Genomic DNA, 21,035 nt, shown 5'->3' on the forward strand with positions numbered 1-21,035 from the left:
AGGATCAAGACACCAGCATCTTAGGATGTTTACTGAGGGCCAAGCCCCTGTCTCACCCGGAGGCACCTCTGTGCAGGATGGTGAATGAGGGCCTTGTTGATTGTATTCATATCAACCTTGTGAATTAATCCCCCAAAGGTTCAGCTCTTAAGACCAACATACTGAGGATTAGTCTTAAACTTAGGAGCCTTGGGGGATCACAGACACTTACCCTGAGCCAAGGAGTCTGAGGTTCAAGGGGTGTAGTGTGTTCTCTCCTACTCCAAAGATGAGCAGCTGGGTCAGTGCAGAGCTATCTGTCTCTGCCTCTCCCAACCTAGAGATCGGCTTCCACTAGACCACGTGGTCTGCCTGCTTAGAGCTATTTATAGTTTCCACCACACCCACCCTGAGAGCCCAACAGTGTCCTGAGGTTGAGGCAGAAGGCTAAATAGCCCGCCCTAGCTCTCGGGAGAGCATGTGGAAGGGAGGAAGGAGTGTTGAAGGAGCTCAGGAGTGTCGACACAGTAGATGGAGCCTGTAGCCCAATGGTCTGTAGCCGCTGTGGCCTGGAAGCCTATCCCAGAACATGTTCCTAGAATCATCCTTGGCCGTGCCTTGCAGTGCCAGGGTCTGGATTCACGCCACTCACGGCTCTCTAACCAGGATTTGCCACCTTCTAGCTAGTTAGGTGGAGAGGCTAGCTAGAAAGGTGTGGGCCCCCCACAGCAAGGCCATATCCCCAGGAGCCCTAAGAAGCTTGTATCTCTTTTGTCCTAAATATTTACAGTAGCATGGGGGAGGGGGGGACACATTCACACATAATAGCAAAAGGAAAGGAAAACACCAGCATGCATGTAGTTCCGGTGGAGTCAGGAGGGCATGAACCCTGAGTTAGTTTCAGAGGCTCCTCTGGGGAGGGGCCACAGGCTTTGTGCTCTTGGAGCAGCAGAAACAAATCGACCCATGTTTGGAAGGGCTGTGGGCTGAAGGGCAGATGTCAGTCAGCAGGGCTGGAATCCTCCTGGGGTTCTGGAAAGGGTGCCAGGGACCTCTGGGCTCTGGTTGCCTCAGGCGTTGCTTACCAGCAAGAGGCCATCTTCTTCCTGCTCCCCCATCCCTTTAATCCCTTGTGTGTGTCCCTGTGTCCAAATCCCCACGTCTTGCAGTAGCATCAGTCCTGCCCGGTCAGGGTATACCCTAACAACTTCAGTTTTACTCAGTCTAAGGAAAGACTGTCCCCAGGCATGGTCCTGTTCTAAAGTACTGAGCTGAGGACTCCAGCGTCTCTTTTGGAGGGGACCCAGATGTACTCTCCAGAGCACTTAGCCTCCCATAGATGACAGAGCCCCGCACTGGAGGCTTCTGGTGTCACGCACCTGAAGGGGCTGGTCCTTCACGGACGGACTCAACTGCTGCCTACAGCACCCTCAGTGTCCCAGGCTAGCCAGGGCTTCTCTCCGCTGATTGACCTCTGTCTGTCCCTCTGAGGACTTGCAGACTGGGCCCTTTGAATGACCCTGGGAACCTTCATGGAGCAGCCACATGCTGTATTAGATTCTGAAGGGTCCTCGTGGCTCTCAACACCTCATCCGAGGCTCTGTGTTTAAGGAAGGACCTGATAGGTGCTCACAAAACTGTGATGAAAGATTGAAGCCAGAAGCCAAACCATCCCTCACGGCAGGTAGGAGGGAACCAAGCCTGCATTTCTGGTCTGTAGGCTCCCTGGAGCTGGTACTATGGTTTGGAGTAAGCAGGTAGTGAGTGATCCAGGAGGACATCCTTCCCTAGGATCCATGGAAATTGGGTCCCAGACCCCAGTGAATCAAGGAGGAGGCAGGCTCTCTGAAATCACTGCTAGCCACTCATTGCCTGAGCTCTGTAATGCCCAAGGCCGTCCCATCACTTCCAGAGGAAAGACACTGAAATATTTGAGGCAGGGCTGTGGACCTCATCTACTTCCAGTTCGCAACATGCCCTTGCTTCTTATCAGCTACTGACATGAGGGGCTCGGTTTCTTCATCTGAACAATGGACACAGGAGGAGTAGGACCTCTCTCAGGGACATTCAGTAATGGATCTGTGTGTGGACCAGGGCCTGGGTGACTTTCAAACACAGGACCCCCACTGCTCTTGGCCACCAGAACACATTCCCGACAACCTCCCCGGTCACCACGATCACAGTGTGGCGCCATCGATGTAGTAGACACTGCCGTCACTGAGCAGATCAACGAAAGAACTTGAGATTTCTGGCAAGTTCCATTTTGCTGCTCCAAAACCTGTCTGTCTTCCCCACAACTTCCTCCTTCCTCTCCACCCCTCCCCCTCTCCCCTCTCCCCTCTCCCCTCCCCCCTCCTTCTCTCCCCTCCTTCCTCTCCCCTTCCCTTCTAGCATCTCCCCCTCCTCTCCCTTTCCTTCCCTTATCTCTCTCTTTCTCTGCCCTAGGGCCGTCTCTTCTCTCATTTCATTTCTGGCTCTGATCTACACGTGTGTGTGTGTGTGTGTGTGTGTGTGTGTGTGTGTGTGTGTGTGTGTGTTACATTCCCCGCCATCTGTCTCATGCCTCTGTTCTGTTAGTAGCATACATCAGCTTTCCCGGCCAAGGCCAGCAAGCAGACGCCATCCCACCCCCTTCCTTACAGAGCACTGCTCAGATGTCACACAGCGGCAGTGCGGCACTCTGGTGCCCACCACATCACACATAAGCCGTCCTTCCTGCCAAGGGCGGGCGAGTTGTGTGATGTGAGGGCAAGGACAGAGAATCCCAAACCTGCGGACTGGGAGAAATGCCTCAGATCCAGAGTCAGAGGTCAGAGGACAGCTCCTCTTGGACCCTCATTTTACCAGCCCAGAAACACAAGTCCAGGGAGGTGACTGGACATGCTCCACTCACACGAGCAGCAGTCTGGACTCTCCCCTGTCTCCTGCCATCTCCTCTGGTCTCTTTCAACTGCACCCATTTCAGTCAAAACTAGATTGCTCAAGTCCGTATTAAACAAAGCCCATGCTAGCTGTGCAACCTTGGGCAACTCACTTAGCCTCTCTGAGCCTCTTAGCAGATACCTGGGAGAAGAATATCTGTTCCACAGAGCTGCTGAGAAGGGGGATGGAGACAGACCTGTGAAAAATTTATTCTGAGGCTTGCATATATTCTGGGGAGGGGCATGCCCACATATATATCTGGCAGACATTGAATGCCAAGACTGTAGATGTGAGGGAAATTCACCATGGCTTTCACTGTCTCTCCCCTTTATTGGTTGTTTCTTCTGAGCAAGTTCCCTTGCCTCGATGTTCTTGCCTGTGAAATGGGTATTGTTTCTTCCACTTTATCTTTGGAGTACGAGGGTCAAAGATAATACATGTTCAATATCCAGTACCCTGTAGACCTTCAATGTTTGTAGTTAGAATTGGTTGTTTTAAGGAATTAATAAAACTCTGCTAGGAAAAAAAAGTAAATAAAATGAATATGAAGGCAGGCACATTCCTCTTCTAAATGTTACCCAGCTGTGGGAAACAGAACTGTAAATCTTGGCCTTGAGATGTTTTGAACACCACTGGTCTGCATTCTAGACACTTCTGTGCATTCCAGGGGCCCTGGCCAGTCCAGCTCCAAATGCTGTCTCTCCAGCTGGCTAGCTTGGTGGCTTTGCAGAACCTGGTAAACCAAAGAAAACAGTATAGGGCTGGAGTCTTGAACTGGGTCCCTGGGCCCAGCCACATCCTGTGTGATCCTTCAGGTTGTCTCCCGGGGTGGATGAAAGCTAGTCCCTCCTGTCACTGACCACCGCACCCTGCAGTGGTCTGTCCACTCCCCAATCATCTTCAGCACTGCCATGACAGGCACCTGCCTGATACAGGGCAAACAGTAGAGAGCACACCCATCGGTCTACACAGTTCAGGTCAGTCTACACAGTCTACAGTTCAGATCACTCAGCAGTGCCAGGGGCGGGGAGCCCTAAGGTGCTGGGCTCATTACTGAGGGAAGGACTATGTAAAAAATGCTACATTCCAGAGCCAGGCAGATCTCTGTGAGTTCGAGGCCAGCCTGGGCTACAGAGTGAGTTCCAGGAAAGGCGCAAAGCTACACAGAGAAACCCTGTCTTGAAAAACAAAAAAAGAAAAAAAAGCTACTTTCAACCCTGAAAGTCAGGGAAGCGTGCCAGTGCAAAAGTAAACAGGGAGTTAACGGTCTCCCCAAAAAATGGTTGTCAGGTGCCAGGGCCCTGAAGTGGGAGAGGCCTACATGTCTACAGGTAAAGAAGGCCGGAGAACTCCTGCGGTCTGCTGAAGGTGATGAGACTGGCCGCAGGTGTGAGGAAAACTGACAGGTCTTAAGCATTTTCATAGGCGTTTATCCGAGTGTGAGAAGAATATCATTGAACTCGGTGTTTTTCTCTTCAAAGATATGCTGTTTATAGTGCACAATGATCTTTTCACTTGCACCAGAAAACATGGCTCACAGAAAACATGGTAACTTTTGGTGGTTGTTCATGAGACATAAAATACAAGCCCCCAGGGTCCGAGGTGTGGATTTTCACGTTGAACCTGTCACCCACGTTCATTCCCTTCCTCTTCCGTTTCAGAGTTAGAGGCCTAGGTAGGAAGATGCTGTTTTCAGATCCCCTTCTGAATTTCCTGCAAAACTGTAAACTCAGTGTGTGTTCTACAATTTGATTTCTAGCCGGGGCCTCTTGAAAGTGGACTGTCTGCATGATAGACAATGGAAGTAATGACCCCCCACCCCCCAGCCCCCGGTAGCTCTTGGCAGACACTAGCCTGAGTGCCGAGAGAGTGTGTGCTGGAAAAGTTTTGAGTCGTGTTGGTGGCACTTTATGGAAGAAGTCACCTGTCTAATTCAGTCAGCGAGAAGCTGTGACTGTCCCACAGAACAGGTTACCATCGGCAGCTCTGCTGTGCTCTGGGAAGATCAGAAACACTGCTGCACTATGGGTAGTTTCTGAGATGGAGATGGGCACCTCCAGGGCACCGTGTAAGAACTTCCCCTGGGGCCCAGGTGGGACTGGAGTACGTGAAGTAAATGGGACGCTCACGGTTAAAAGGTTGCACAGGAACACATGTGGCCTGTGAGGCCCATGATGACAACCTGATGCTTTCTCAGATCAGGTTTACCCAAAGACAGACATGAGCCAGGTGCTTGACAAGTCTGTAGCATCTCAAAAAGAAGCAAAGAGGCCATGAAAACAAGACTTCCCCTCCTCCATTTCCCAGATTTTCTTCAGAGGAAGGGCTGTAGGGCTGAGGTACACTTTGTGGGTACTAGGTCAACATACTTCCTCTCCCAGTGAGAACTTCAGGATCCCTGTGGTTACAGACTCATCCCCAAGCCTGTCACGTGGTTAGGGTGCAGTAGGCCTCTTCCAATATTGCCTCTAACCCTGACATCAGAAGGATGGTAACTTCCAGTACACCAGCTGTCAAAAATGTCATCACTATTTCTACCCCCGCCCCACTCCTCCACTCCATTCTTGGCTGGAGGAGAGCCCAGCTCAGCCCTTCCGGTGGAGGCCATTATTTAGAGCTCTTTGGGAACAGTGCCCAATACTGCTTCCTGCTGAGCTTCATGGGTTATGGCTCCTAGACATGGAGCTCATATGGGAAGTCTGCAGTGGGCAGTCCTTTCAGTATGACCACAGTTTGGCTCCCTGGGAAGGATTTTAGTTGAGCAGGGCTGAGGTAAAGTCAGAGATCTCAAGTGAATTCTGTCCTCACTGGACAGCAGCAGTGGTAGCCTTACCTCAGCTCAGGCTTCTTTCCATGAACATGGCCATAGTCAAAGGCCCTCTGGCTTAGACACTACCCCTAAATTCCCCACTTTTTCAGTCCTGATCTGCAGTTCTTCTCAACTCAGCTCTTACCTCACTCTCAGCTAGAGCCCGATGAACACTAGCAATCATGTCATCTGTCACTCTTTGGATTCTTCTAGAATAGAAAAAATGACCCCTTGTCATTCTCAACATGAAGCAATTTGTCAGTAGGGATGTGAGGCCTAGAGGCCTAATGCCTACTAGAGATTCACTTCAGTCATGACATGTATTTATTGAATGCCTACCAAATGTCAGATGCTAGGGTGGGCTACATGGACAAAAGTCAACCTCAAGGATCTGGGATGGAACAGCTTACAGATAAGAGGCCAGTGCAGAAGAGAGACTCAAAGCCTGCCATGTTTTATGATTTTGCTCATTGAGGAACAAACAAACATCCAAAGATGATCTAGGCATTGTAGCTGGAATACAGTCAAAGGGCCAATCCAGAATATTCCCAGGTCATTATTTTTCAATAGCAGGTAAGCCTCAGCTACCACATGTACCATGAGTCTATCCCAGACCAGATTAGCCCCTGGATACAGGCCAAGTGGAACTCACACTACACAAACATTTGGTATGAAGTGTGCGAAGTCTTTGTTTTAGTTGGATGACTGCTAGGTTTTGGTTTATGTTTATCACCTCATACCTTTCACCTTCCTCCCCCTGTTTCCTCAGCCTCGAATTGCTGGCAGACGTGCAGTATGCTTTTGGACTGCCCTTCTATTCTGCCTACCAGGGCCAGTTCTCAACGGAGGAGCAGAGCCTGTCCTTGAAAGTCATGCAGTACTTCTCCAACTTCATCAGATCGGGGTATGTGGCCCACTGCTCTAATGAATCCTATCATGTGCTCCCTCCCATTCCCGCAGCTGAATTCAAAGGCCACATTTTTTTTATCTGTTGATTCACCCTGGCCATAAAAGCTGCAGTTCTCTATTACCATATCCCTGTCTCGGCTTCCCTGTTTCTAATCAAACAATCTTTGTGTAGATAAATCATGAGGAAAGCTTCCAGCCTGAGTGCCTCCTTGCTCAGACACACTGATGCAATAGGGCAGGATTTCTTCAGCCTCTGTCCTGTTGACACTTGGAACCAGCTAAGTTGTGTGTATGTGTGTATCCTGTAGGATAATTGATAGTGTCTCTGGCCTCTGTCTACTAGACACCAACAGTACACACTGTGTTGTTTACATAACTGTAGCAAAATGCCCGACAATCAGCTCCCAGGAGGAAAGGTTTAGTTGAGGTTCCAGTTCCACAGGGTTTGTCCTTGGTTGCTTTCCCTAAAAGCATCATCACAGCAGCAGAGGTGTGCAAAGAGAACTTCTTCACCTCATGGAAGACAGGAGAGAAAGAGAGAATGGAGATCAGGAGGAACAAGGCACATGATATTCTGAGTCCATTCCCCACTGACCCATTTCCTCCAGGGATACTTCACCTCTTAAAGATCCAAATGTCTCATGATGGCCTCACAAGCCAGGAACCAGGCATTCAACTTGGGGACTTGTGGGGGAACATTTTACATTCCAAACCTCGCACTCAATCCTGTTATAGTTATGGGAATCAAAAATGTCCCTGGCAGCCAGGCATGACAGTATCACCTGTCATCCCAGCCTACAGGCTGAGGCCGGAGGATTGGGATTTCCAGGCCAGCCTCATCTATATAGAAAGACTCTGTCTCAAAAAATAAATATTAAAAAATCCACAGGCATAGCCCAGTGTCCCCTGGAGGTCAGACCAATCGGAGGAGAGTCATTCTGTGCCCCATGGGTGCACTGCCACCTTAGGATGTCAACTGTGGTGTGTCACCCTGGCATTCTTGTGCTCCAACATCTCCCACCTCCTCCCCAGTAGTCTCTGGTCCAGTCCTGTGGCACACCACTTCCCAGATGCGCTGTTCCTCCCCACTCCTGGCACTACTTCCTATATCCACTTCCTTTGTCTCTGCATTTCCTAGAACTCTCATAGTTCCTCCAGGGAAGAGAGAAGCATCCTGGCACAGCTACAAGCTGCTAACAACCTCAGACAGTAAACACAGAGCAAATAAAGCTTCATGAAGTTTTGCTGTGGAAGTTGAAGGGAAAGGGACATTTCTTCTTGTTAGAGTTTTAGAAAACGTTTTCCTGAGTAGTAAGCAGCATCCACACAGGACTTTCAAGCCATTCAGATGAGCGAAGGGAAGCTGCTCTGGGGAGCGGGTGATCTGAACCAAGGCAAGTGGTGAGGAAGCACCCTGGCTGTGAGGATGGAGCTGGTGAGATGGGGGTCAGATTTAGTAAGTAAAATGAATCATAATGACGGCATCTGGAATGCGGAGATATCAAGATGGCCTTAAGACGCTTCCAGAAGGATGAGCTAACAACTGACATTATGAGTGTCCATCTTTCTTGGGGTCAGGGCTGATGTCTGCACCCAGGTTTGTGCAGCCTGAAGGAGGGCACTCACTTTCACCAGGAGAGCTTCCAGGGGAGGGATGCTTTGGTGGAAAGGTCTAGAATGGAGGTTTTCTCCCCAGGAGGAATGTAGAGTGGATGATGAGAAAAGAGATCATCACATGTTTTAGATTCTCCACTCTGCTCTGAGATTCTGAGGCCAAATGACTCTGTTGACAAAACCAACTGCCCTGGAACCCTATAGCCTGGAGATCAATCTGCTGTCCTGATACCTCTGGGGGGTGAGATCTCCTTCATGGGACCTTAGTCTATGGCTTCCAAGGTCGCCTCTGACTCCACCTTTTTATCCGTGGCTTGCATAAGCAAGAGCCTTCAGAAACGGGGGAGGGATGGCATCCAGATCAAAGGAAACCAAAGAGAAGGGGTACCCCGTTCTCCTGAGCATTCAGAAAAACAGGGCCCACACTAGATCCTGAGTGGTGCCACTGAGTCGTCGTGAATCGGGTATGGCCTGTTAGAGGTGATTTCAGAGAGCTTTTGTGGCCCAGTGCTTTATAATACAGTTAGGGTCCCAGCTGGAAGCTGGACCAAGTGAGTTCCCATCTGGAACTCAAAGCTGAATGGTTTGCCCTTGAAGGCCAGAGCAAGTAGGGTGTGATATCAAGTGTTAAAAAGAAAGATGCATTTCCCCCAGAGATGTTGCTTTCTTCTCATCTCCCTAGAAACCCCAACTACCCACATGAGTTCTCAAGGAAGGCAGCTGAGTTGGCAGCACCCTGGCCCGACTTTGTCCCTGGAGCTGGAGGAGAGAGCTACAAGGAGTTCAGTGCCCAGCTTCCCAATCGGCAGGGCCTCAAACAAGCTGACTGCTCCTTCTGGTCCAAGTACATCCAGGCTCTGAAGGATGCAGGTAGTATGCCCTGGGGGATGAGAATTTGGAAGTGTGTTAGATTCAGTCCCTACTGATTATCTGTGTGTTGGCTTCCACAGCATGCATGGAGGCTGCCAGGTCACTAGTTACTGGGGGTACAGCCCCTTTTCATGAGGTGCCCACAGTCCAAGACTCTTTTGCTGCCAGGAGCCTCCTGTTCTGATGGGGAAGATGAGGGCAAGCAAGGGTGGGGCTCAAGGAGAGGGCACTGGGCAGAGGGAGAGAAGGGCGTGTGAAGGTGAGTGGCAGCCAGTCTCTAGCCAGCAGCACTGGTGCAGGCAGAGAAGGATCTTTAACCTACTGGAGCCCTTTGCAGAGCTACATAGAAAATCTCAGAGAAAGAGAAGGCTTAAGGTATAAGATGACATGCCCACTTCCTGCTCCTGGGGCTTAAGAGGTAAAACGGACCATGGTAAGAGATTAGGACTATAGAAACAATATGATGTCCTTAAGATACTTCCAGGAGAATAAGGAAACAAATAGTATAACCCAGTGCATGTCCTTCCTCTTTCCTTTCCCTGGAGTACCTGCACCCAAGGGCCTGTACCCAAGGGTCTGAAGGGGTCCCAGGGGAGGGATGATTTGGGGGAGGGTCCAGAATAACAGTTCTGCAGGCAGAGAGGGAGAGGTGGTACATCAGAGAAGAGACCTTTGTCTAAAGTGTTTTAGACTCTCAACTCTGCTTTTAGCTTCCAGACCAAGTGAGTCCTCTGACATTCCTAAGGACCATTGTGCAGGCCCTTAGCATGCCCCTGCATCCTGGAAATGAATCTGATGTCTGTGGGGAACTGGTAGGGAATGAATCTGGTCCTGGGGTCTCTTAACAAAGGATTGATTCTGGTCCAACCTGCCTTTCCTTTCTGTTTCAGATGGAGTCAAGGATGCACAGTTAACCAAGAGTGAAGAGGAAGGTTTGGCAGTGGGGTCTGGGCTGGAAGAAGAGTCAGGTTCCCTGGAGACTGGCCCTAAGAGCTACAGCAAATGACCAGCCCTGAGACCTCCCGTCCACCCCGGCAGTTCCATCTCGAGCTGCCCTCCATGGTGATTTTGCTCTATACAACCATTTGCTTTCAATAAAATGTCTACATACAGCAAAGCATTGGTGATTCTGAGTTGTGACTTCAAAGCAGTTCTTGGTGACACTACACCAGGTATCAATGTAAATCTTAGTGAGGTTTGGCTCCCAGGTGACTGGGTTGTCAACAACATTTATAGAGCATCCACCCAGCTTCCCTGGGGAAGCAAGGTTCCTGTCCCACTGAGAGAGGAAGTCAGGCGAACAGAAGACGGTGGTGCAGAAAATGGGGCTTCACCAAAGGCAGGGGCTCCAGAGAGACAGTTTCATCTAAGTGAAGGAAAGTTCCAGAAGGCAAATAGGAGGACTAGGTCTGGGGCAGCAGTATAGCAAGAGGCAAGGAGGTCTGAAGCCGTGTGTGGTGGTAGAGATGGATGGAACAGAAGGGTAGACCGGGAGACTTTGACTGCATGTGAGAAGGAGTCGAGTGTCAGGAAATAGGATTGCCCAAGCTTCAGGACAGGCATCTAGTTTCTGCCCATCCTCCCTAAAGGGAGCACTGGTAAGAGCAACTCTCTCTGTCTCTGTCAATCTCTCTGTCTGTCTCTGTCTGTCTGTCTCTGTTTCTGTGTCTCTGTCTCTCTCTGTCTCTCTCACTGTCTCTGTCTCTCTCTGTCTCTCTCTCTCTCTCTGTCTCTCTCTCTCTCTCTCTCTCTCTCTCACACACACACACATACATACACACACACACACACACACACACACACACACACACACACACACACACACACACCCAAGGCTAAGTTGGAGCAGGTGGAATCCGTTAGCACTCTCTGTCATTTGCATGGCACATCATAAAATGTGTTCACACCCGTCATCTCACTTGAGTTCAGACCAAACTCCGTGATGCTTTGCAGGTTGGACGGGGCTCAGCAAGGCTAGTGGAGTGTTAGGATTCAGAAAAGAGTCGGGGAGGGAGATGGAGCCTGACTCAGTCCCACGCCTCAGTGGGACTCTGAAGCCGAGGCTAGCCCAGCATGTTTAGATGGCTTAGGGCAAGTCCTTTGGCTCAGTGGCTCCCAGCCATGACTTCTTGTTAGACTCACCGGAGAACTTTTGCAAACCCTAGTACTCTGGCTACCCAAGGACCACACCAGGCATGAATTAGGTAGTTTCGGGAGGCAGGGCCCAGACACCAGGGGCATCAGTGTCCCCAGGAGTGTCTATCCCTCTCACTCTCACCAGTCTTTGGTTTCTTTGCACAATGGGTAACCAGAATACCTGTCACTTCAGAGGTCACAGAGCAAAAAACAAGAACTGATGTAGCAACTGCCCATCACCAGAAGCCGGCAAACTGAGGAGACAGTGGACTAGCATCCTAAAAGTCCGTCTTCTCGCTCATCTCCAGTCACCAGGTTGTATGGGGAGAAGGGAGAGCTGAGTCAAAGGCAGTCGACTGCTCTGGAGCTCAGTCGCCCTCCTTCAGGCCGTGAGCCGTGTCTCTGAGATTTGTGGAAGCTGCATCTCCATTCCTTGCTCTCATCCCTTGTCCTCGTCCCTCGTTTGCTGGATGTCAGGGCTCAGACACCCCTTGAAATGTTTAGTCAATTTAGTTTCTGACGATAATTAGTCTAGTCCTCTTCCAGGGGCGCCTAGGCTGGGATGGGTAACTCAGAACAAGTAATCCCTTAACCGTGCACTGCAGAGCCACACAGAACATGTATGTGCTGGTCCCTTCCTACAACATGGGTGCTCAGGTGAGACTGTCTCTCTGAGGCCTGTGCCCTTGGTGGAGCCCTGTTTTCTGCGCTGCTGTCTTCTGTTTTCCTGGCTTTCTCTCCCAGGGGGTCAGGACTTTGCTTTCCCAGCATTCATCATGGGGCCCAGTGCAGGATGATGCTCTCTGTAACAGAATGTGAAAGCTCCACCATTGGATGGATCAGTTACAATTACTGGGTGGGCACCATTTAACAAGGGATAAAATGGAAGCCCTTTTAATTTTCTTACTACTTCCTTATCTCAGTAGTCACTATAATGAGCCCCTGAGGCTGTGCAAGCCTAATCCCTGGAACTTTAGATGGCATGTAGAGTTATAGTTGATAGTCAGCTGGCCTTCAGCAGCCCAGAATTACCTATGTGGATCCACTATAATGTTAAGAGCCCCTCAGCATCAACTGAGGAGGCAGAAGAGTGGATCAGAGAGAGGATGGCATGGGAAGATCTCGCCACAGCATCGCTGGTTTTTAAGATGGAGGGAATGGGATGTGGACAAGGGAATGTGTGCAGTTTTGAGAGACTGGAAAAAGCAAAGGGATGATTCTCCCCCAGGGCCTCCAACACAACCCATTAGAGACTCATGCCTGGCTTCTGATCTACAGAACTATAAAGCAATGAAAGTGAAAGTTGGTAGTAATTGTTACAGCAGCCATTGAAAGCTAATAAATACATCATTGTGCCTGCTCACGTGTGTGTGTGTGTGTGTGTGTGTGTGTGTGTGTGTGTGTGTGTGTCTTCTTATGTGCTTGACCAGCCACAGGCATAGTTAGCTCATTGTTTTCCTGATAATAAAAAGTCCACTCCACTCTAGTTCAATATTGAAACTCCAGATCCACCAGCACTGCCCCTAAAAGTGGATGGCCCCCATTCTGCCCCCTGGTTGGACTGAGGGTAGAACACGCTGATTGTCCCTATGAGCCCTGCATGTGTGCGGTTGGGTACTTCAGGATGACCGCTGCTGTTTTATTCCCATTCTTTATGACCTGAGGTAGAAAACATTCTGTTACAGTGGTAACATCTGCTTGGTAATTGTCCTGCGGATTATGAGAACTAGTGCACGTGACCAGGGAAGCGTGAAGCCTTGTTCATGGCTCCTTGAGGTTCATGGTGGATTTGGGGTACCTCCTATGGGACAGTCCATGAGAAAGGTGGAGAAGAAAGATTTCAAAGGCCAGGCCATCACAGAGTTGCCCCATGACAGCGCTGGAGAAATTTGTACAGCCAACATACATAGTAAGTAGTCAGGATGTTTGGCTACAGGGCACCCAGGTCCCTGTGAACATAAGATGGAGCAGCACACTGCCACGTGCCTGGCCAACTTGTAGGAGCTGCTGCAGAGCAACTCTGAGCTCCAGACTTCCCATCATGCAGTTTCTCAGAACTAGTGTCAGGGAGATTGTTGTAGCCCACCCTTGTGAGCAGAGGAGACAAGGACATATGTCTCAGTGAGGCAGACAAATATAGGAAATAGCTTGTCAATGTGGAATGCCACTTGGCTTGAGCTATGGGCATTTCCCTCTCTGAATGTGCCTAACAATCTATAAGCAACACAGGCCCCACACCTGCACAGAGCTGTCTTTAAACCATGGAGGGAAAACCACTCCCACAATCACTCTGTAACTCCCCATTTCTAGTCAAACACATACTGGAACACATTCCAGGAACTAGCTTGGTATACATATTCGATGAGGAAAAACTATGCTCCCAAATGTTTAAGGAACTCCCCCCCCCATTTACCATCTTATCGATGTGTATAAATGGATATGTGCATTATCAAAATTGGATGCATTACTGGGCTGAGCTCTGGGAATACAGTAGAAGAGAGGGAGGAGGGATTATATAAGCAAGGAGGTTCACGATCATGATGAGGAAACCCACAGAGACAGCTGATCCTAGCTCATGGGAGCTCACAAACTCTAGACCAACAGCTAGGGAGCCGTCATGGGACCGATCTAGGCCCTCTGCATATGGGTGACAGTTGCGTAGCTTGGTCTATTTGTGGGGCCCCTAGCAGTGGTACCAGGATCTGTCCCTGGCACATGAGCTGGCTTTTTGGAACCTATTCCCTGTGGTGTTATGCCTCGCTCAGCCTTGATTCGGGGTGGGGTGGGGGTGAGAGAGCTTGGTCCTGTCTCAACTTCATATGCCATGCTTCATTGACTCCCATGGGCAGCCTTACCCTTTCTGAGGAGTGGATGGGGGTGGGGGTAGAAAGGAGATGAGGGGAGGGAATGGGAGGAGCGGAGGGGGGAACTGTTGTTGGCATGTAAAATAAATTTTAAAAAATTAATTAAAAAAGTGGGATGCATTATGAGAAGGGACATGTTCAGTAGAATAATCATATGACCTAATCTGTGAAGAACCACCCAAACTGTGCCTCTTAGCAACCAAAGTCCCTTTATGGCACACCAAAAAAGGAAACTTCAAACTGCACTGAGGCCTGTTGGCACTCTTGATGGTATATTTTCTGACCTGTACTATAGTTTCTTGGTACTTTGCATTCTCTGTGGTCATTTATTCTATTCTTGGAAACACCCAAGCCAGCCCTTGACCACCTCTGGTAACAGCAACTGAGCATGGAAGGCCTTTTGAACCCTGCTCTTCATTTGAAAAGGTCAGGGAGGTCACAGAACACCCAGGTTAGGTTCACACAAAGGTCATTAAGTGAATGGGAAATCTTCTATGAAGAAATAGAGTGACCTTCAGGCTTGAGCAGGCATGATTCAGGAGGGAAGTGTGGAAATCTGACGGAAACCGGGTATAGCCTGTTTCCTTCTAGAGGGAAGTATCATGAAACAAGTGGTCTTTTTTAAGGGACTCAAGAGACATCCCTGTAGGTGTCCCTTGTCCCAAAGAGGCAGTAGATACTCAGGATCTAGGGGTTCCCTATATCTTCACCAAAGCTGGGAAGGATGGCTCCTTTCAGGCTATCCTAGTCCATAGGTGACTGTTGCAGGACCAAGCTAAGATAATAGAACCCAAATAGTTTATTAAAAATGAGAATTCTTAAAGGAGCATCGTGGTGAAATCTGTAATTGCAGCTCCTTAGGAGGCTGAGGCAAGAGGATCACAGGTTTACATGTGATTTACATATCCACAGTTCTGAATTAATTACATCTCCAAGTAGGAGGGGCCTGCAGAGGCCTCACAGTCAGCTCTAAGTCCATCTTCCAGTGACCTCTTTTACCAGCTCCCACCTCATTCCTGTCACCCAGGGCTCTGATCTTACTGGTTTCCTTCTGGGAAAGCTGTGGGTCCAGCCTACATATGCCACACACGTCTTGCACCCCCACAAATTGGGTAACATCAGAATTTCTGGTTCTTCTTTGGGTCACTTCTGTATCTCTACAGCACCTTCGCTTAGCATCTTGCTTTGCTAACAGTTTCCTGGCTTGCTGTGTAAATGGGTTGCTCAGCTCCTTCAACCACAGCCCCACCTCCTCCTTTCCCTCTCTGGCCCGGTCCCTAGCTACCCTCCCGTTTTGACTAGCCACACTTAGGCCTTCCAGCGTCTGTCCACAAGGTCCTACACCTGAAAACCAGTTAGCCCCACTTGGCCCCAGTAAGACTTTGTATTGTCCATAGGCAAACAGTATGTCGGAATCACATACCACGCTGTATTCTCGTGGTCCATGTTTTCGTCAGTTTTAGGGCAATTTCTGTGTCGGCCATGTTATGGCAGAGTCTAAATGTTATTTAACATGGCTGGTTTCCCTTCTTTGTGTCTTACTTCTCTTAAGATCCTAATTCCACCCAGAGCAAAACCATAGATCCTCCTAGGTGTATTCAATCTGAGACCCATGGGCCACATGCATCACAGATAGCTATGAATGTAGCCCAACACCTCTGTAGATGAAAACATCCTGCTGTAATGTCACAAAGCTGAACACCCTGGAAGGCATTACTGTCTCCATTGTTTCCATGGGAACTCTGACCTTCAGAGGCAAGAAAGCAGGTGATGGTTAGGGGAGAGAGAGAGAGAGAGAGAGAGAGAGAGAGAGAGAGGAGAGAGAGAGAGAGAGAACAGAGGAAGGAGCTCAGAAGCAAACACAGGTGCAGTGGCAATTCTTGGGTTCTACTGAAATGTCACTGATCCTGGAGCTGTGTGCCTCCCAAAGTGAAGTGGGATCCAGTGTTCTTCCGAAACCTTTGATGGTCCTCTATGATAACCATTGGGATTTTCTCAACTTTCTTGTATCTCATTGGATTTCTCTTCCCCCTGAGTGGAACTCAAGGTTGTCCCTTCCTTGTTCTCATCTGTCTGCATCCAAGTAGCCCTTGGATATGATTGTGTGTCAGAGCAGAGGCGGGTATAGTGGGGGAAGAAAGGACTAATGTTCTCTAAGAGATGACTCCTCTCTGTATCACAGACTGAGGAGCTGGAGCCAGGGGAAAGTTGTTCTACGTGGGCAGATATCAGAGAAAGGTAAATAAGGAAGAGTCAGCTCCCAAGAGCCAAGCAGACCATGTAGGCCTGGGCCAAATGGTTCACCAGCGGGCAGCAAGTGTGACTCCGCATGGTTTGTCCAGACCAGGTAGATCCTGGAAGATCATGAGAATGGCATGCTGAAGCTTCAGTTTAGGGTCCAAATGCGCCAATCTCTCCTCCTCCTCTCCTTTGGGCTCCTTCCTCACTGAGGCCTGTGACTCTGAAGCCAGAGCCTTCCTGCCTCTGTGTGCTAGAAGTTACCTACCTTCTCTTAGCCTCCCTTGGAAGACTTGCATCTCCCCCCTCATGAGTGCTCTGAAGAGGAATAAAAATCTCACCAAGAGAAGTGTGTGGAGGGGCTGGCGCCCGGCAGCTCATTGGAAGAACTGCTAGTCTACATGGGGGGAAACTCGGAGGATGCAACATTTCCCACTGGACTTTGCTGAGGCCAGCACGACTTCTCTTGTCTTGTTCTGACGTGAGAACGAAGTACTTCACTTGCCCCAGGTTCTCTGAGAGATTGTAGCCTGCAAAGTAGAGCCAGTGGTTCACTGGTCTTTGAAGGACAAACTATAAAACACATTGACTCATTCAAAAGAGGAAGGGTTGCACCTGGACACCAAGAACATGTAAATTTGACCTGGGCAGACCTCTGGAACCACAGTCTGCTGAGCCCCGACATTTCCTCTTGGCTTCTGAAGAACCCTGAGCCTCCAGAATGGAGACTGCAAGGCACCACTGTCCCATACAGTGGCTCTAGAAACTCCATGTGTCCCCCTAGGAAGATCATATCTTTAGACTGGGGTGGGTCACAAGTCTTTGGCCATGATCAACATCCCTTTGTGAAGAAAGAAATAAAATGACCTGTAATGAGGAAGGTCTAGAGGTGGCCTCGGTGATAAAGGGCATCTTTGGAAGATGTATCTGTGCCTCTGGACCTGTCCTGAATGTCAGGAATCTGGCCACTTTGGACTGCCGGGGTGGCTTTGGGTAAGACAGCATTGTCATTCAAGACATCAGAGCCTGGCTTGGCTTGGCAATGCGGGCATGCACACACTGTGATTACAAAGGATTTATAAAAATAACCGTGATACAGATCATGCCCACATTTTGATTTCTTTTCTTAAAAGCTTTCATCAGCATAATATATTGCACACCAGTCTCTTTTATTCAACATGAAATGGTTGAGTGGTACAGGAATAAATTTCTAAATATTCCCGAGTATGTGAGGATTATAGGTAAAAGGGCTGTGCCATGGATAATTCATGCTAAAGGATCAGTTTGAGCTTTCTTTTGCCCCCTCCCCAAAGAGAGACAAAGTGAGATGATGAAAGCTATGTTCATTAGTACTGACTTTGCTTGCACGCGTGCCCCTTGACACTGGGTCATATACCTTAGGCAGGTAGGGTGAGATTTCCTTATGAGATCAGGATCTGGAGTCTAGGAGGACATATTTGGGATTGACAGAAATGACGCTCTGCGTGCTGGGCATCCTTTTTTGGCTTCTGTCCCATTTGTCCTGCTGGATTCTGTCTCTATGATCCATCTTACTACCCAAGCTAGGTTTTAAGTCTCCAGTGTCTAGCTGGATTCAACGGATGGTGGTGGCTGAGAGCAGAGACCACCACTGACTACTGACCTTTCTCATTTTCCTAACTGCTAACACATGCCCGAGCTAAGAGGAACTGGTGATGTCACCTAGTGGGCCAGCTCATACCTGTGACATCATCTACTATCTAGGTGGGTGACTCAAGTACAGTGCAGAGCAGTATTTCCAGAAGCCCTTTGTGCTTTCTGCTGAGACCTGCATCATCCGGCCTCAGCCTCCAGGAAGGCAGCAAGACCATGTGAGAGGTTCCAGAGCTGCCTATGGGGCAGATGCATAGGCCTCAGCCCTCCCAGACCTGCTCTGTCTGCTAGCTCTCTGCTGCTCCACAGTGGAGATGAAACCTAGGTCCACTATATCCATGTGGTGTTGCAGGAGTTTCTCAAGGTGCATCCTGATGATTCCCAGCAGCCCTTCATGGCTAGCCCTCATTTTACTACATTGCCAGGAGGGAACCCCTGCTGGACACCACCTCTGTCTCCAGTGGACCAATGTGTGGTTCCTACCAGCTAGTCCTGAAAGAGCATGTTCCCTGTCCTTCCTTACACCACAGTGATGTCTAAGTCAGATGCCTGGCGTAGATGCTTGGCCACAGCTCTCACCATGCCAGGTGGCCTTCTGTCAGCCAGGTGACCATGGGTAGGAGTCCTCACCCTTCCTGAACTGGGTGAAATGTCTGTTTCAGCAGTCATTTTGTGTGACAAGGCAATGAACAATACCTGAGAGGATTTTGCCCACTCATGTGTCTGACCAGTGACTCCCTTTTCCTTCCTGACTCAGAGGCCATCTCCTTGAGGACACCCTGGAGTTCCCTGCCCACCTCCCCAGGATCAGCTTCTCAGTAGAAAAGAGAGTGAGGACGTTAAGAACAGATCTGTGTGAGGGGCAGCTGAGTCCCTCTGCTCCCAGATGGCAGGAAGCCCTTTAAGAAAGAGATAATGGAAATTCGACACCATGTCTTGGTTATTGGGGTCATCTGGGTGGTTTGACCACAGCTCTGTCTATACTATCATGGGTCCAAAGCTTTAACTTGCTTCTAAAGAAAGAGAAAAATAACGACCTGTGCTAACTTCCAGGCACATAAAACCACAATTAGAAGATTTGACCCTGTCTTGGTTAGTTTTCACATCAACTTGGGCCATCCTAGTCACTTCTGCAGAAACAGAGCTGGGGCTCATATTTCAGAGGAGCCGGTAGGATGTCTAACCACAGGATAGTGCTCAGGGGCCTTTGTTCATTCTGCTGGTTGGTTTTAACTGTCAACTTGACATGACCTAGAATCACCTGGGAAGAGGGTTTCAATGAGGAAATGCCTAGATCTGGGTGGTCTGCAGGTGTATCTGGGGAGATTGCCTGGATTTTTAAATGTTATAAGAAGACCCCAGTCCACAGTGGGCAACACTATTCCCTAGGCTGGGTTCTGAGCTGTATAAACGTGAAGAAAACTAGTGAGCAAGCAAGCAGCATGAATGAATGTACTTATCTCTGCACTTGAACGCAGGTGTTATGTGACTAGATGCTTGAGTTACATGAATGAGATTGTTATGTGACCTCCTCCTGCATATCTGCTGGAGTTCTGAGCTTCATGTCCCCAAATGATGAACTGCAGCTTGAAATTGTAAACCAAACCAGCCCTTCCCTCTCTTACGCTGCTTTCTGGCAGAGGATTTTATCACAGCAACAGAAAGGAAACTAGAGTACTCTCCACTGAGTATCTGCGTCACTTTGAAGGGGATCCTCACTTTAAGAAGCCCTCTTATATTTGGCACTTGAGCAGCAAGGTGAAGACTGGATGTCAGTCAGCAGTAGTGCTGGCCCTACAGGGACTCAACAGATGCCACTGTCCAGGACATAACTCCCTCATCTAGCCACAGCCACCTTCCTTACCCACTTGCTCAGTTGAGCCCTCTCCTGAGGACAGTTGGTGTCTCATCATCCATGTATTAAAGACACAGAAATTGAAGATGGCCATGGTGGTACACACCTTTAATCCCAGCACTTGAGAGGCAGGCAGCTCAAGGCCATCCTGATCTACATAGTGAGCTCCAGGACAACCAGGACTACACAGAGAGATCCTGTCTCAAAACTAAAATAAAAAGATGTAGAAATCCCTCCAACTTGCCCAACACCAGCTATCAGAAAAATAAAACAAGAAGACAGGAAGGACAGTTGTGTTGTTAAATGCCAACAGCCAGCACATGTGACCATGACCTTAGTCTTAACTATTGTAAACAATGAGCTTGAGATGTGTGTAGGAGGTGGAGGAGAAGGCATGTCAGGAAAAAACACCTACTTCCTGAGGTCAGCATCATTGGAAGGTACAGGGTCAGGCAGACCTCTCACCCAGGCTCGGTGCACACACATCAGAGCACTCATCTTCTCTTATGCCTGGAACTTCCTTCTTCTGTCACTCTTTCTTCCTTCCTTGGGTCCTCTAGGCAGATGGGAACTTCCTACTGCTCCATAGATGATCACACTATCACTGGCTACTTGGGAACTGGCTCCAAATCAGCTCCAAGCCTCTCTCCTCCGGGCAGTGGGCAGTTTGGGGGCATGCAAAGCATCTTCCTTGTTTCCAGTAGCTTTGGAGTCTATAGAAGTTGTCTTCTGCCGGCCACCTCCCCACTCTTTCTTGATTGACCTTTTCCTTTACTGAAATGCCACAGCTCTAGTTCCTGTCCCTCACCGTCCTTCTCATGAACTCTGGTAATGAGAAAGGTTGTCTGGAGAAGTCCTGGGAGCTCAGTCTGAGTGCCTAGACGGTGAGCTGCCCAGGACCAAGAGCTCCCTTCCCAGCCGGAGACTGGCAATCAAGTTATGTTCTGACTGGACTAGACTCTCCAGGCAGCCCTCAGGAACGACAGCTTCTTACAGGACAGCCAGATTCCCCCACAACAGCTGTCCACAATAAGTACCCAGATGCAGACCTGCTGTGCCATCCCCTACTGTCATGATGCTTCCTTGGGAGGGCAGACTGTTCTACTCCCCTGGGAAGGACCCTGAGGATGGATCCCTCTGTGATGGAAAGATTACTTTTCCTTCCTTGTCAACACAGGTTTGGCAAGAAAACCAGCACCCTGCCTGT

The 21,035-nt window shown here is 49.3% G+C and overlaps 1 protein-coding gene across 1 annotated transcript in view; it reads left to right on the forward strand.

Annotated features, from left to right (window-relative positions):
* Positions 1 to 10,198, forward strand: part of Tg (thyroglobulin) — a 184,647-nt gene extending 174,449 nt beyond the window's left edge. Inside the window, exons 43-45 of the mRNA XM_052747930.1 lie at positions 6,480 to 6,614; positions 8,916 to 9,103; positions 9,994 to 10,198. Of these exons, the coding sequence (XP_052603890.1) occupies positions 6,480 to 6,614; positions 8,916 to 9,103; positions 9,994 to 10,109 (439 nt within the window). The 3' untranslated portion in view covers positions 10,110 to 10,198. The remainder of the gene's footprint in view (positions 1 to 6,479; positions 6,615 to 8,915; positions 9,104 to 9,993) is intronic.
* Positions 10,199 to 21,035: the final 10,837 nt, after the last annotated feature.

The sequence above is a fragment of the Peromyscus californicus genome, unplaced genomic scaffold, assembly GCF_007827085.1.
Source record: "Peromyscus californicus insignis strain IS unplaced genomic scaffold, ASM782708v3 Scaffold_20__1_contigs__length_68692818, whole genome shotgun sequence".
In the NCBI taxonomy this organism is placed as follows: Eukaryota; Metazoa; Chordata; class Mammalia; order Rodentia; family Cricetidae; genus Peromyscus; species Peromyscus californicus.